We start from the raw sequence: 17273 nt of genomic DNA, 5'->3' as shown, positions 1-17273 counted from the left end.
AGCGCTCGTTAATAAATGAGAAATCAGGCTCTGCCCTCTCACTTAGCTGGGGACAGGGGGGTTATACCTGCCCACCGGGCAGCTCGCCGGGGGTATTGCAGGGCACGACTCGCTGCATGGTCGTAGTTCAAATACCTCTGAGCATCCAGGTGGAAATCTGCTTTCCTTTCCGAGATTTCAAGTGAGAGGTAGCTTATGAGGGACATAGAAGGAAACAGAGGTCGGGATGGAAATGCAGGGGGAAATACAGGGGAGGCGGCTGCTTACAGAAGTGTGGAGGCATCTAGAAACAAGCAAAAGCAATCCCACCAGCAAAGACAAGAGAGAAACAAAGCGTTACCTTGCCAAGGATATAAAGTGCTCAGAAGAGATCGGATCTTCCATGAAGTTACCTGAGAGTGTTATTTCATATGTGCTACCAAAATAGACTGCAGAGCAGTTAATGTGTTTAGATTATCTAAATTGCTTAACAAGAAAGTCAATAATGTAAGTAGAAATTAAATCAAGACAGAGCTAGGCCAACAAACGGTGGGGAGATTTCTTGCAGCTGCGGAAGGCAGTGCCCTTCTTCCCCCCTTCTCCACCCTCGGTCTGGGGTCGGACGCTGGCTTTAGCTACAGCTCTGTCTCCCCACAATGGACCCACCGGCTTCAGTCAATTAATACTCTCTGAATGAGATTACAGATGAATCTCTCGCATTTTAGCACCGCTGGTTACTTGGCCTGACGGAAGGGGCTCCCTCAGGGAACGGGAGAGATGGGGAGGATTTATATCTTGCACATGGCATAGTCCGGACCAAACCGCGAACCCGCACCAGCTACATCATGCTCTTCTCAACGGGGATTTGCAAGATGCGAAAGGAAAGGAAAAAAGGGAAACCGAGTCACAGCCTGCACACGCACACGCGCGCGCGCACGCTACTTAAAGCGGTGCGCGGAGACCTCTGCTGATGTGCCAGGTCCAGTCAGCGAAAAGGTCGGACATCGATGCATAAGCAAAATGGGCGCATGTGTTTGCTTTGCATAAGCGTTATTCGCAATAGGCCACGCATTTCCCCGCATTTCACCGTCCACTTATGCAAACGCTGCAAAACGTCACATGCCTAGGCGAGGGCCCGATCCTGAAGCACTTATGCCACAAGCAACATTGGTCGTGCAAGTAATCCTCAGCAGGACTACTCCCAAGATTAATGTTACTTCTAGCATAAATATTTACAGGATCAAACCCGGCTGTGCGAGTTCATCTCTTACAGCCAGGCCAGGCACAAGGAGATGTCCAGTCTAGCATCTCTGCCTCCAGACGGGATGCGTGGTTTAACATCGATGGTGTTTAGCCAGTGTCACCATGTTGTTCTGAGCCTACCTAATTTTTGCATGCATGCACGAAGCCTTTCTTCAAGATTTGACACTCTGTTCTGAAGCTCTTCGTAGTCATAGGCGCCAATCTCTTCCTGGAGTTCGTTTAGAACTGACGTCAGATTCTGGACCTCCTCTTTAAACTGCAATACCAATTTTGCATCGGCTTTGTACTCTTCCAACACTGGTATCAAAGGCCTAAGTTCCTCCATTTTCGCTTTTATCGCCTGCAAGGTTAAAATAAGCTTGGTTCAGTGCTATGCGTGCAAAAATCTGCAACACTCTGCCTTGACCTGGTTGCTTCCTACGTGAGTGCAATGTTCATATCCCACAATTATTATCATTAAAATTATTTTAATTATTATTTTGGTCCAAATGATGTATTGGAAAGAACATATTAAACAGGCTGCAGAACACCAAAATATTTGGGAAAGGCCTTTATTTGTCATTTTTAGAATGCAACATCTTAGGGTTACATGCTTCAGATCACATACACAAAGAGTTCTTTTTTTTTCTTTCCAAAAAATAAAATAAAATAATATATATATGCATTGACAAGGGTTTCAAACTATTCATGAAATGCATCTACAATTGCATGCAAAGGAAGATCTCGGTTGTGTGGTTCAAGGTTCCTTAGTGAGATATGGTGCTAATTTGGAAAATAATCAAAAAAATAAATGCATGGTGCAAAATGCTCTGTGGCCCTCTTTTCATGGTTACATGGGAGTGAACTGCTTCTTCAGTCACTGCAGCATTGAAAAAACTTGCTTTTAAGTTAGCCCTGTAAGCAAGAAAATGAAATACTGTTGAGGATCTAGCTCACTAACCTGCCTTATATAGATAGCCATTCATAGACAAATACTCTTACGGAACTAAAGAGAAAAAAAACACAAGAGCTCCAAACCACTCACATTTTAATGCTGGCATTAGCAGAAACAAAATGCTGTGGCTGTTATTTAAAATGGTGCTTTGGCAGCAAATTAGACAAAAATTCCTTACTGTTTTTAGGCATGCTATAAAGAACATAAAAATCAAAGTCATTATCAAATTTATTTTGCAGAAACGAAGACTTTTTTTTTTTTTTAATTAAATGAAGGCCTTGTTTAAAGGCAAGGTATGCAGCATTTTGTTGAAGATGCTTTGCTCCAGCAGCTAATGAGTAGACATAAATATGCATGCACCTACCCGTTAATGAAGCATGTTAGTATACACAGTATACCTGGTGCTGCTTAAACTATTGCACAGTGGCCAAGTTCACAGCGCTCAGGGCTGTGACATCTGGCTGTCTGCTGAAGCAGCTCGGGGGTGAACGGGATCAGAAATTGGTTCTCAGCCTCATTTCTTTCCTTCCCATCCCCTCCTATTTAAGTCGAGAGGCTTTCCCTCCTGCGGTTTGCATGTGGGGAATATATTTATTTTCTTATTTACTTGCACTTCCCGGTGCAAGCTCCCTGGCAGGCAATGGGGAGGATTAAACTCATCAGAATGGAGGGGGGAAAAAAAAAAGAATAAAAAAAAAAGAAACTCATGCATAAATCAGAAAGATGGTCCTTACATCCAGGCTGCGGAGCTAAATTTAGGGACCTGTGGTAACTGGAGATGGGGAGTGGAGGAGGTGGAGTTGGTGAAAAGCTTTAAGAACCTTCTTCCCAGCTTTTTATGATGTAATCTTGGTATTTCAGTATTTAACACATCAATTAAAAATTTCTCCTTTAAAACACCAGCCAGCTGGGCAGCTGCCTGGAAATGAGAATGGGAATCAGCTGGGTAGCTGATCAGAAATGTCCCCAAATTTCACTAGAAATCTTCTCAATTTGGTTCTTATATCTGTTAATGAAAAGCATTACTAAAATTTAAGATTCCAAATATTGCTGACAGCCTCTTTTTGGAAATTCATTTGTTCTCAATCAAGTTCTTGAAAGTTTGACCATTGCTTGCAATGACACCTTCATTTAAAAGGCTCATATCTTTAATTCTCATTTGTATGACACCAGAACAAAACACGTATAATCCATCAGAAGGTGCTGGCTCTGCTGCCAACACCATTACTTCAAAATTGGACATTTGCACATCCTTGAGATGGGCCATTTGCCAGCCCGAGGACAGCTGCAATAGTCGTACTTTTGGTTTTTTTTTTGGGGGGGGGGTTGATTTGTTTGATCGATTGCCCCATTGCTACAACCACCCCAAGGAGGGAAGCAATTTGGTGACAGCCCATTGCGGTTTGCAAGGGCTGCAGAAACGTAACGGAGCCCCAGCTCCTGGCTCTTCCCAAAAAATGGGTCCCAGGCACGGCGTGGGGAAGAGCTGCCTTGCCGTGGAGAGGAATCCACTTTGTCCTGACCTCAGCTGCCCCGGGGTCTCCCTGCAGACCCCCCCGCCTTGCACAGAGCAATCCTACGCTGCCCTATTGCCCCAAACCTAGTGCCCCAATCCAGGTGTGGTTCATGGGTACGGGAACGTGGAGATTTATGCTTTTACCCTATAGAAAAACGTATTGCGGCTGAGGACGCAATGCTGCAACCTGGATCTGGCCGTGCTTTGGGCAGGAGGGAGCTGCACGGGTGGGCGGCCACCAGCGCCGTGTACGACCGGATCAACGGCTACGTGAGCTGACGGGGACCAGGGCCACAGTCCCGTGCGCACCCCGCTAAATCCCTGGCCACGGCTTCGTTAGCAGTTTGGAAAGCAGACATACCTTAAACTGCCTTGCCAGGTGCTGCTTGTGGCTTTCTTCCACTTGCTTGAATTTTGATTCCAGTCCCCTCATCTGGTTTTCCATCTTCTCAACGTACTGTAGGTCTCTTTGAGTCCGCCTGTCCAACACCTCTATCGACTGGGACATGTTTTGCACCTGTCAAACGAGAAGGGACTCGTTAAGAAGATGCTTCCCCAGCAGCAAGGCAGCCCCACTCGCATCCCAATGCCGAACGCTGACCTTTTCCTACACAGTCAACAAAGCTAAAGAGTAATCAGCCTATGCATTAGGTACTAGTTAATCAAAAGCATCTCACAGTATCATGACCCCGTGCTCTCAAATTGGTTTCATAAACATTTATTCTGCCGCGTTGCAGAGAATAATTTAATAATCACACATGCAAAAAAAGGGTTGTAGTCAAGGCTAAAATGCATCACTCACGATGGCCTCTTTGAGAGGCCGGAGCAGCACCCGCCGTCGCCCGAGGAGAGGCTCTTAGCTGAGCAGAAGCACGTCTGACTAAGAAATGCTTCTGCTGAGGTGCGCATTACCATTTCTTCGCGTACGCAAGTGACACTTACTGATTGCCTAAGTGCAAACTTTACTCCCAGCTAGTAAAAACTTCATTATCCAAACAGCCCTACTGTTTATACAGCATCTGCCTCAACAAATCCAGCTGCAGGTGAGGGCATCCTGAAGCGGGGAAGTACGGCAGGAGCTCCCGCTCCGGCTGGCCCCACCGGTGCCTGCCCCACTCGGGCGGTTGTGCCGCGTCGGCATCTTTTCGAGCCGACCGATGCCGCATCCCCACGGCTCCCCACGCAGCGCCCATCTGGCCCTGCCAAAGGAATGATGCAAGGAGGTTGGCTGGGCTCCTCATGAGAAAAAGAGCTGAAGGTGTAAGGAGGGGAGGGAAACAATAGCTAGGCTGACCTGATTTTGAAGCTTGGCTGCCATCTGATTTATTAAGATATTCCCTTCTCTCATTTTTCAGGCTGGGAGACGGTAAATGAAGCTCTGACTTAGGCAGGCACTTAAGCACCTATTTAGCATTAAGCACTGGGTGTAATTTAAGGTCTTTGCGTCAGGGACGGTTGTGTTTGCACCACGGTGTGTACATTACGGGGCTCAGCCCACGACTGGTGCTCCTGCCACTGCCGCGTTACCCACAGAACTACGACTGTCGGCATCGGTAGGGATGACGCCCGAGTTTAGAATGAATCAGGCAGCCAAGCATGCTGCTGCGTCAGGGCCCTCACATTAAAGGCATCCTGGTTCAAGTCTCTTCATCTGTGGGCGTCTGAGCAAAACCCAGACGCGAGCCAGCACCGTCTCTGCGGATCCGCTCCGAGACACTTCCCAGAGCCCCTGCTGCCACCTCCGCTCCCGTCTCCATCCTCGCCAAAGCCAAGCGCGGACAGGCCGGGTTGGGAAAAGAACGGTGCAAGTGCAGTATTTCCTCCAGCAAATTGCACCGGGCTGCTGCGACTTACCTCGAGCGACAGAGCGAGGGGACGGCGGGACACCCGCACGCAGCCAGGTCTCGGAGACTCCTTGCTGAAACCAGCATGGGTCAAATGCCAACTTTGACGTCTGCATCTCAGAAGCGATCAAAATGCCCATCGCTCATGCACGATGACAAGAAAACTATTACAGGGAACTATTAAAAATGTATGGACGACCTGTATTTCAAAGGCCAACGGGGAGGAAACATTTTGTACAACCAGTACAACTGCTCCGGGGGCCTAATAGTCTTCCTCAGCAAAGGGGAAGCTATTTTCAGTCTCTGCGTCCCAACACATCAGCCAGAAATGAACCAGCACCCATCCTGACTACCACAAAGGACCTGCTCAGGGAGGTGTGAGGAGCAGGGAAGAGCAGAACAAGACCCTCTTGGTTTGAAGAGGAAAAGAACAAACCTGAGCTCAGCCCGAGCTCCCATTTAGCCATGCCTGCCCCGGGGTACATGAGCTCTCAGCGGACATGGCTGGGTGCTAATTTACCTGGGCTGCATGCAGAGGAGTTTGAAGACCTCTCGCTACCCCGAGGCAGCAGAAGGGAAGACTTAGACAAGCATGTCTAGTCTGCAGATATTTTTATTCTGGTAATCCAGTCTATCCTCCTTTGAGTCGAGCTGTATCTACATAGCAGAATTGTTCCAATGGGTTGGAATAGGAATGACTTGTAAGGATCATACAAAATTGATCTCATTTATTCCACTAATGCCTAACCCCAATTAAAGGCCAAGCTGCCAGTAATCAGAAAAGAGCATTTCTGTAACGATCACCGGTATTTGACCCCGCAGGGGCTGAGTGAGGCTATGGGGGCTCCTTACGCTGCCTCTTGGGTGGTGGGGAGGGAGAGACGGACTCCGCTAGGAAGTGAATCAGAGCATCTCGCTCAGGCTTCTGCTCTGAATCACCTCTGGAGGAGTCTGCCTTTCCCTTGACTGCAGAGGAAAATAGCCTCCTCACATGTCTCTAAATGGAGACGCCTAAAATTAGCTGCTGTGCTATTTCGGGGATGTATTTTACAAGTCCAGACTCTCACTAGTTGTTGCCCATATTGTTTTCAACCAGGCAAGATTCTGACCGGACTTGTAGAAAGTCAGTCTCCATCATTGCTGATCTCTGACAGTAACGTGTGCTTCATCAGCTGAAGACCTACTTGTTTTCCTTCATTAGCATATCATACCCTTGATCCAGCAAAGTACTTTGGCACATGATTAGATCTCAATGAGACTGTTCATAGCTTAAACTTAAGCATGTACCTAAGTGCTCTAATGAACTAAGACCCAAGGATACTGTCTCTCAAATTCCCTCAGCTTCATCCATTAACTGAGACCTTCAAACATCAGCTAAAATGCTTTTTGCCTCCATCGGTGGAGCATGCGCTCTCAACATGAAACCTCATTTTCCATCAAGCTACTGTGAGAGAGATACCTGCGATTGTCTTGGGGAAAAGAGTTAATTTCAGCATTTGAAATAGAAAATTGATACAAACGAAACTTCCAGTGCTGTTCTTGTCATCTTGTTTGACATTGCGTTGTTTCAGAATTAAACCAGAGTAACGGAGAGTCAATATTGGCCTGATGACCCCAGTGAGATTTATATGGTCAAAGCCATGGTTTAAACCCTGCTCAAGCTTCCCTGTGGATCAGCCTTTCATGCCAGCTCAGAAAGGACTGTTCTAAGCCCATCTTTGGGGTTTGAACTGGGAAGAATCTTTAGCTTTGGGTAGCCGGACAAACTGGTGGAGCAATAGCATGAGGCACCTTGAGGGAGATTTTCATGGTCTACAGGAAGAATTAGGAGAGAGATGGACTCAGCCAATGGACCAGGACATGAAAAGTTCATCTTATAAGGTCTGTAGAAGGCAAAGGAAAGGCAGAGAAGAGATGTCATTGTCTTCCCTATATACACCTCAGAGTGAATATCAAAGGAACAAAAAGAACTGTTTAATCTGGAAATCAGTGCTGGCAAAGAATAAGAATTGGCAGGAAATCAAAAATGGTTTAACCATCAGAGGAGGAAGTCCTCCCAGATAACAGGGCCAAAAAAAATGAATAAAAATCCATTTGAAGATAAAACATAATCTGTTTATGAACAGGATTTAGGTGATGTCTCGGGTTGGATGCAGTCCAAGATCTGGACTCAGCACCTGACACATATAAGGCTGGAAGGACTCCGTGTACTCCAGCCAAAGATGAGCTCAGACACCTCGGTGTCAAAACACGGGCTGAACAGTTTGTGCGATGGCAAGCAGACCTGGCTCACCTTACCTCACTTAACGCCTGCTCTTTAAACTGACGGGGTGCCCAGGATTCACTTGCAAGCAGCATGAACTACAGTTTCTACGCATATGCCCGTGCCCATGTGTTGAGGGTAGATGGGGTCTTGGCAGCTTTGAACCTCAAAGTACATTCAGCTGCTGAAGCCTCTGTGCGGAGATTTTCACTGAAGACGCTACAATTGGTTTGTGTACACACGCATACACACCCACACAAATGCAGCTTATTTCTTGCTCATAAAAGTAATGCCTTATAATTTCCATAGGTTACTGCCAGGTCTCCTCCTTTGAAAATCCAAACACAATTACCTCTTTGACATATTATGCTTCTTCATCTGCTGGCAGAGAGAAATTAGGAGCTGCAAGTTTTCCCATCACAAAGCTAGAGTTAAAATGTCAGATGAGGGAAGGAGTTTTCAGGTTTGAAATCCTTCCTGGGAAGCTGGAAGCTCTTCTCTGCAGTTGCACTTTCCTATAGGGATTATCATTTCAGCCTTCATCAAGATCAGGTGTCTGGCACTAAGAGACTATTCTTTATTTTGGGGTTTTCATATAGGTTAGTGTAGGAGTGAGATGCAGACAGATTAGCAGGCAGGTAACATATCCCCAGAACACATGCCTTGAAATACCGCTCCTCCCTCACTTTATTCATTGGCAGCCGGAGAGCTGCATAAGGGAAAAAAATCACTGAGCACTTACACCCTCCGCACGGGAACTGATGTTATCCCAGGTCTCGTACGCCCAACTCGCCTGTGCATTAGCAGAGGGCATTAGGTCAAATCCTGCTTGTTTAATGCATACGAGCAGTTCTGGGAACACGATGGCTCTCAGACGCCCGTGTCAGCTGCTAATATAACGCCTGCTGCCGCTTAGACAAATGTGCTGTTGGACCGATTGCTGTTACTGCTTAGAGAAATCAAAGCTTGAGTGGGATTATTTTTAGAAGCCTCTGACATACCAAAGAAGTATTTTAGGGCTAAATGTTTCCTGCCTCACTTTACTGTTCTTATCACATCATAGGAAAATCAGTTAAGCGTAGGTTTAATATTGTTACGAGTGACTAATACATCAACTTCCCGAAAGCAGCAGGATAAAAATTGTTTTGTCCATGCGCAACACAGGCCAACATAGCATTAGGGCATGAGGGATAATTACATATCTAGCACAGGAGTCCACTTATATTTTAAAGAGAAGAGCAGCATTTCACATGAAACAGCATTTCTTCAACAAAATCTATTATCTGAAAAATTTCTTGTTATCAGGAATGTTTCCCTAATGAGATTCTTTGATCTCTTTGGACAGCAGACTATTAAAAACTAATCAAGTGGTTGTCAACATTAGAAAGAAAACCACTAAACTGTCATTTCTGTGCTATTTGATGTTGACAGCTTGTACTGTTCTTTCGACCTTTTTAATATCAGCTTGGCTAGGAATGCATGGGCTCTGGGTTTTTAATTCTATCTTCTCTCATCTTGTTGAGGCTCATCCTTTGAAACTGCTTGTGTTAACGTAATGAAAAAAATGACTAAATTACAACTTTTTTTTTTTTTTAGCAATATGGTTCGATATTGTTGCTTTGATCTCAGAAGTTTTAAGCTGACCTTAGGCCACGGTCCCTTTTCCTCTGTGCCTCAGAAACATTTAAGAGATTTATCTTCCCGACTGTGGCTGACTATCCCCCACTACAGACATGGGGACAACTACAGCATGGGAGGGCTGGCCCAAAGGGTCTGTCTTCCCTGGAAACCAAGGCTCAGCCCAGCTTGCTCGTTTTTTTACTCCCAATGTCATGCCAAACCAAACCACCTTTCCCAGAAGGGGTCAACCATTACCTTTTCTAATAGTTGTCTCAGCTGCTTTGTCCTGGCATCACGCGAGCACATCGTCTGTTGAGGTGCCACCACTGTGCATATACAACGCCCCTCGCTATCCTGGGCAGAGCTGTAGACCTGCCAGCTTTCTTCTGGGTTGGTTGGCAACACCTAATTAACACAGGGAAAGATGGGTTAAGTAAATGGGGGGAGGCCTGGCAGGGGTGTGGGAGGTGAAGGGGGATGAGTGGAAGAAGCAGGATGGATGTGGCAGATACTAGAGCTGTGCTGGAAGCGGAGGGAGGCTCCTCCGAGGGCCCAGCTGGCAAAATTCACTTGTAATGCAAAAATATGGATTGGGGACAAATAAAAGAAGGGTCTGAAAAGGAGAGCAAGAGCTGAAGCAAGAAGGCAACGTGAGTGGGAAAGCATGGGCACAAGGAAAGCCCCGAAACAGCGAGGGCTGTAGCGTGCCGTAAGGCACCGAGCGCATCAGGGTGGGGAACCCACTGCCCGGCTGTCGTTACAAAGCATTTGACTTCTCCTTGACACCGTGAGAAGGATGTGCCCGAGCTACCAGTGAGGATACGGTGTCCTGGCTGAGGGCTGAGTATTGATGAACATGCCTCTGCAGAGCTCTCCTGGATCCGGCAGCAGGAAAATCAGCTCTCCTGAGTAAATGGACACCGGGAGTTACATTTCCCCCCTCCTCTGCCAGACTCTCCTGGGCATAGGGAGGTTCACCAGACAACCATTTCCCTCCAAACATGCTGCGGGTCCGGGGCAGGGAAAGCCTGGTGCCGTGCCCTGCGAACCATGCTGGCGAAGAAGAGGCGCGATCCGGAGGGTACGATCAGTGCGTCCGTCCGAGCTTCCAGGACACGCCGCAGAAAGGGAGCCCAGTCACAAACCCAGCACATTCCCCAGCCCCCCTCGTGCCCCCTGTGTTCTCCAAACCTCTCTGATCTTAATTTTCCTTTGATCTCACAGCACTTTGCAAAATGCATTATTTAATCACAATTCAGCCTCCGATCACTTTGAAGGTACCACCGTGTTGCCAAACAGAAGGGAAACGTTCTTTCTACTATTTCAATATATTACAAATAACCTTGCAAATATCCACATCGACAGATGACACGCGCTAAGAGAGAAGGCTAGGCAGACAGACAAACAATTTGATTCACTAGGTAAAACAACCGGGGGGAAAAAAAATAATAAATGGGTCTCATAATCCCTGGTAACATGGAAAAAAAGATCCTATCTTCATTCACAATCAGCAGAACCACTACAGGAAATACTTGTCTCGAAACAGCAGAGCTGTAATACCCTTGCTCTTTTAGAAGGCACAAGCATGCAGCCTGGAGGCGAAAGGTGCCCCTTTTTTCCCTGCGAAGGGAAGACAGACGGAAGGATTGTTTTTCTCAGCCATTTCCAAAGTGCCAAGACCAGGCACCGTACCAGCCCTCCAGCAAAACAGGGACAGGAAACATACGGCACCACCAAAACCTACCGCAACTCCTCCACCGCATTTTCCATCCCATTAACGACTACGGATTAAAGGCAGGGAAGCAAAAGGCGAGCTTGCGGGACTCGCGCCTGCTGTCCCGAGCTGCTTCACCCCGCCACTGCAAAGCGGCGACGAGGGAAACTTTGCCACCCTTTAGCCGAAGGCATGGGGAGGTGGGGGGGGGGACACCCGGCTCGCCCCCAGCCCCCTGCTCAGGGCTAGCGCTGCCTAAACCCGAGAGCTGCGGGAGGAGAGATTTTCTCCCCGCACCGCCAGCCTTTCCCGACCCCTCTCGCAAGCGATGCTGCCCCCCACCCTCCCCACCATCTCGGGGGGGGGGGGGGGGGGGCCCTGCCTCTCCCCGGGGCTCTGCTTTCTGCAGCAAGGAGGGAGCCAGACGGCCGAGGAGCTCCCGGGGATACGGGGTGGGTAACCGGGCAAGGAGGGGACCGGGCGGCCGGGGCGGGGAGCGGGGCGCAGCCGCCCCCCGGAGGCAGGGATGCTCCGGGCAGCCAAGCGACTTTTCCCCCCCCCCCCCCCCTTTTTTTCCCCACCGCACTTACTCCCGTGCTGCGGTCCAAGGTGCCGCCCGTGGCCGCCGTGAGTTTGGTGGTGTTGAGCCCCACGAGGGAGGGCAACGTCTGCGACATCCAGTTGGTGATCATGGCCATGGTGCTGAGGACGACTCCAATCTTGAGTAAAGGCACAGACATGTCTGCGGGGGGGGAAGCCAGGCACCCTTCATTCTGTACCGGCGCCGGGCTCCATACCGCTGGGGACGGGCTGCTCCAGCCGCCCGGCCGCCGCCACCACCGCTCGCCGCCGGCCCATCGTCCGCCGCCGGCCCGCCGCGGCCCTGCCCGGCGCTTGGCGATGGGTTTTTAACCGGTTTGCCTCTTGCCGGAACTGGTATATATATATATATATATTTTTTTTTTTTTTTTTTTAACCGGAGCACGGTATCACCGGAGCGGGGTTACCTCCCTGCACCCGCCGCCGGGCGCGCCCCAGCCGGAGCGGAACGGAACGAAAGGGCTGCAGGAGGCGGGATGGGACCGGGGCGGGGGGGAGGGAGGAGCGGGGAAGAGGGGGGGGTAAAGGGGGGGGGGGGGCGTGAGCGCCGCGGAGCGCCCAGCCAGCCGGAGCGACTGCGGATGGGCGAGAGGGAGAAGGAGGGGAGAGGGGAGGAGAGATTTGGGGGAGGGAAAAAAATTGGGGGGGGAGGGAAAAAAATTGGGGGGGGGGGGAATTGGGGGGGAGGGAAAAAAAATTGGGCCGGGGTGATTTGGGGAAGGGGGAGTGGAGGGAGGGAGAGGAGAAAAAATTGGGGGAGAGGGGGAAAAGGTTTGGGGAGTTGGGGAAAAGGACTTGGGGAGAGGCGGAAAGGCTTGGGGAAGGGAGAGGAAGGTTTAGGGAGAGGGGGAAAAGATTGGGGAAGGGAGGAAAAAAAAATCGGGGAAAGGGGAAAAAAGATTTGAGGAGACGAAAAGATTTGGGGAGAGCGGAAAAGAATTGGGGAGGGAGGAGAAGAGCCTCGGCCAGGGGACGGGGCGGGGGGCGGCTCCCCCGCTGCGGCGCGGCCCCGCTGCGGCGCGGCCCTGCGGCGCCCCCTGCTGGCTGACGGCGGCACCGCCGGGCGCGGTGCGGGGGTCGGTGGGTCGGTGGGCGGACGGACGGACGGACGGACGGCCGCAGGGGCCGCGGCGAAAAAGGGCCGTGCGGGAGACAGAGCTTCTCCAGGGGACAAAGGGGAGCTGCTGCCAGCGAGGGGAGTCGGGAGCAGCGTTTCTCCGCTGCGGGGCGCGCAGGGGCTGCGTAGCTCCAGCGCAATTTCACGAGGTAACTGGTGGTCCCAACTGTGTGGTCTTACCGGGCGGTGGGCAGTCAGAGGGTTCCCCACATCCCCGCTTGCCCCCTTACCACAATCAGCAACCACAGCCTTCCGACCCGGTACGCTTGAGCGAAATCAAAATGCCCCGGCAGCTCTGCCGGCCCTCGAGTTGGCAGCCCTGCTCCTGCCCCAACGCTCACCCCATTCCCAGCAGGCAGGGCTGCCTGGATGGGAGAGATGGGACAGCATCAGACACTGCTAGAGCATCCCATCCTCGAGGTCGGAGAAAACTCTTGGCTTTCTGCGGCTGGTGTGGCTCCGAGGCAAACCCTGTCGAGGAACGCTATGGGCTGTTTACACTGCAAACAGCATACAGCCCGTCTGTGCAGGCCTGGCGTGTAGTCTGCAGCGAGATGGAGCTTGTTCACAGCTCAGGTTTCCTGAAGGCATTTGCAGAACTGTCCTGGTGACTCCAGAACCAAAGTCTCCAACCAACAGAGACCTGCAGTTCCTTGCACATCCTTCCCTAAGTGAGCCTTTAAACACCCTGTGCAAAGCAAATTATGAAATTAATCCCCTGGCCCTCTCCAGAGGATGGAAGTGACACCCCTCGCTCCGCTGGTATAGGACCAGCCTCAGCATGTTGGAGCAGCCACCACGGCCCTGCTCCAGGAGACCCCGAACTGTTCCGTGGCCTCACCACACCCAGTCTGTCTGGCCCGCGGGAGCTACCACATTCCCACTGGAGTCCGATCAGCCCAGCCCCAAACCTGCCACCTCCAGAGCTGCTCTTCCGATGGCATGGCTCTGTGGGGTCTTGGGTTTTACAGCCCCCTCCCCAGGAGCTGGCTGCTGGTCTGGGCAAAGAGAGCAGGGACCAGCGACAGCCAAGCGGAGCTGTTTCTGCAGAGAGCGCTGGGGGAGTTTCTGTAAAGCACTGAAATGAAAGCACACTTAGCAAGTCCACCAGGTGGAGAAAAAGAGATGAGTTAGAGTACGAGCGCTGATGCCAGGTCGGATCCTGTCCCTCCGACAATGTGGCAGCAGAATCAGACGCTGGCAGCTGGAAGGCAACGGCTGGTGCGTGTCACAGGCTGCAGCAGCTGAGATGCCATTCCCTTCCCTGGCTTCCCAACACCTGCAAACCACATCACCCCTGCCCTTTCCCCCACCTCGGGCCAGACCAGCTCTAATCCGGGAAAGTCAGCTAGCTGACAGGTCAATCTGCTGTTGAAATCAATAAGAAAACACTCCTGCCCTCTGAATTGGACGCCCCTGCTTAGGGATCCCAAAGTACATAAATTACTTCCACCCTGTGAATCAGCTTCACCCAGCTCAGGCATCCTCTCCGTGGCAAAACTGCCGTCGGGTCGTGCAGTGTTGTGCCTGAGGAGGTCAGCACCAAGGAGGTGTTTCGGGCTGTGGTTGTAGGAAGATTAGGCAAAAGCCTTGGATGGCTTTGATCTTTTAGAATAAATCACAGCTCCCAGTTCTACTCCAGTTCAGCCTGTTCTGCTCTAGCAGGTCCTTATGCTGTGCTCAGCACTGTAGCAGCTGACACTGATAGCTTATCTGATTTCATACTATAAAAAACATTTGAGTGCTACACTTAAATCACCTTAATGTTCATTTTGAAACTGAGTTTCTGAGTAAAGTTTATCCCTCATATTTGTCTACTCCAAACACATACAAAGGGAATTAGACCTATGGATACTTTATTATTTAAAATAGTATTCAGCAGGGTAAGAAGCACTCCTTTGCCTTGCTCTGGATTCCACCTGGGCTAAAGAAAGACTCATTTCCTATCAGTGCACACAGGTGATTTCATTCACATGCCCTTCAAGTGCTTTGCAACGATTAAAGCTTCTGCAGACGGGGACAGCAAGGCACAGAGAGAGGAGCAGCAGCCTAAGTCCCTCCTGAGGAGGGGGCCCATTACTGGGAATCTTTTCCCACTGCCTGGGACAGAGGGTCTATGCAGGGAGGGGAGGCTGGGCTCGGGCACTGGCAGTCAGCAGAGCTGCTCCACTTCCCTTGGAGCAAAACCCTTCATGTCAGCTGAAAGAGGGGCTGTGTGTGTAATAATGGGGGAGAGAGAAATCCAGGTGATTTTCTTTCTTTCTCTTGCCTCTAGCCAAAGGCAGCAGTTTTGGGGGAGTCTTTTCCTTGCTGGTAAGGTAAAAGGAGTTAAGGTAGGGACACCAAGAGCTTGCCTGTTCTTCCATACCTTTTCATAAAGTTCAGTGACTTCATGCATTAATGACCTGTGCCGGGAGCAGGATGGCCCTGAGCCCGTAGGGTATAACCCAAGCTGGCAGAGAGCCACAGCCCTTCCCCAACACATCAGGCTGCCCGTGGCACGGCAACGCAAGCTGAGCCCACGTCAGGTGGTCTGAAGCAGAGACCTGACAAAAAAAGAGGCTTCCAGAAATGCCACTGTTTCCCTTTTTTAGGGGTGAAGGGTTATGGAGAGGGAAGATGGGGCGGCTGCTGCTGCGCAATGAGATGCTGCTGGTCGCCTCGTGCCGTGTTAGGTTGTGGGCGTCAAGCAGGAAAATGACCTCTGTCATCTTGGTTCCTGAAGTAGGTGATGTGCAAATGTGGAAACCTCTTCCCGAACCTAATGATTTCCCTGGTTTTAGAAGCCCAGTGTGGCAACAAAACAAAACACAGGTAGCAAAAAACCAGTAGGGATATGAACTTGATGTGGAAGACCTGACATTGCCTTTACTCATGCTAGAGCAAATCGGAAGAAATGCTAGTGAAATCAAGAAGGAGGAGACTCAGGTGACTCTTTTTGACCTGATAGCATTCACTGATGGGCCTTCCCAGAGCAAAGGAGCATCTGGCCCTTAAAGAGCAACTTTCCATCATAATGTCTGCAGAAATCTCTTCTGCACCAGTTTTGCTGAACTGCTTGAGCTCACCTTTCTCCTGATCACTTTGGGGTTTTTTTGCACAGGGCATTTCCTGGAAAAAAACCCTCATGATGTCCCTGAGTTTTTCTTGTCCTGGTGCACCTGCTACAGCCACCCTCCCCACAAGCACAGGGGTTGCAGAGCTGCCCTCTCGGTGCCTCTCCTGCTGTAAGCAGAGAGTAAACAGCAGGAAAAGATGAACTGTTAGGGAACAAAAGATCCTATTTGCATGCATATATTCTGAGCAGAGAAAGAGGAGGAATGATAGATAAAAGCAAAGAACAGGTTCTTCCAAAATAGCTACTTAGTGGAAAATTCCACTGCTGGGAAGTGATAATACAAAATGTGACTGTCTGCCTAAAGGAGCCCTGCAAGGGTCAAGGTTTGCAAACACAGCCAACTCCTGTGTGTGTGTGAGTGTGCAGGACACGGTGGTCATTGTCTCCCTCTCCTGGCTGGTTCAGAGAAGAGGTGCTGAAGTTCCTGTTGCTCCCAAGCTTATGTGGAGATGCTGTTTGTAGAGCACAGCCAGAGAACTCCGATTTCATGCATGGTGAGAGGATGGGATCTGCTTTAAAATACATACACTCGTATTTTAACACCTCAAATCTTGCTGGTGCTCCAAGCTGGCTCTGTAAGTACTGGAGGCATCTCAGCTAACACCTGCCATCTCCAGCACGGAGGATGTGTCCAGCTCAGCCGGTTGCCCAATGGAGGGCAATGCCCCAGGCACCTTCCCAGGGCTGGCAGCTCCTCTCCTGGGAACATAGGACTCAGTAATTTGGCAGGGCACTCAGGCCTGCCCTGGGATTGCTCTGCAGTACACGGGACAGCCCGTACTCCAGCTCTTTCCGAGTCCTCCTCTCTGCACTGGAGACCCACAAGATGTGCCATGCCCTCTGGCCAAGGGCTGCGGGAAAAGTCTGTCCTTTCTGGAAAGACCTTGCTGTGTAACTTCAGGGATCCTCCTTAGATACTTGGACTAAGTAACTTTTCTCCAGAGCTGCCTCCTGTAGCTGATGGAGAGGCTCTGAATTGGTCTCTCGGAGGACCCTCTGCCTCCACTGACTCTTCGCATCCCTCCCGGCGTCCTGACTGATGCTGGGCTGCCAAAGTCCCTATTGCTGCCCCACTGGCAGGTGCTGCTGCAATTGCAAGAGGAGTGTGGATTGCATAGAGGCAGGGATAGGAAAGGACCACCTCCGTCAGGCGCGGATGGGAGAGCACCCCCTGAACGAGGGCGAGGTGCCGCTCTCCCTGGCACCGCACAGCACGTCTGGCAGCCGAAGGCCGTGGGGATGCCAAGCAGCTCTGCATGGGGGTCCCTGCAGCGGGGGTCAAGGCTGAGGGTGAGGAGGTGCCGG

The 17273-nt window shown here is 50.5% G+C and overlaps 1 protein-coding gene across 2 annotated transcripts in view; it reads right to left on the bottom strand.

Moving 5' to 3' along the window:
* OLFM1 (olfactomedin 1) overlaps window positions 1-17273 on the bottom strand; it is a 34576-nt gene that overhangs the window by 10864 nt on the left and 6439 nt on the right. Inside the window, exons 1-4 of one of the 2 annotated variants that reach the window (XM_075055256.1) lie at window positions 11724-12186; window positions 9675-9824; window positions 4054-4209; window positions 1363-1582 (exon numbers count right to left, since the gene is read on the bottom strand). In XM_075055256.1, the coding sequence (XP_074911357.1) occupies window positions 1363-1582; window positions 4054-4209; window positions 9675-9824; window positions 11724-11873 (676 nt within the window). In that variant the 5' untranslated portion in view covers window positions 11874-12186. Of the gene's footprint in view, window positions 1-1362; window positions 1583-4053; window positions 4210-9674; window positions 9825-11723; window positions 12187-17273 lie in introns of those variants that run through there. The other variant, XM_075055257.1, reaches the window with a different exon arrangement.

The sequence above is a fragment of the Buteo buteo genome, chromosome 23, assembly GCF_964188355.1.
Source record: "Buteo buteo chromosome 23, bButBut1.hap1.1, whole genome shotgun sequence".
Taxonomy (NCBI): domain Eukaryota; kingdom Metazoa; phylum Chordata; class Aves; order Accipitriformes; family Accipitridae; genus Buteo; species Buteo buteo.
Note: the sequence above shows the minus strand (reverse complement) of the source record. Positions and strands in the feature narration are given on the sequence as shown.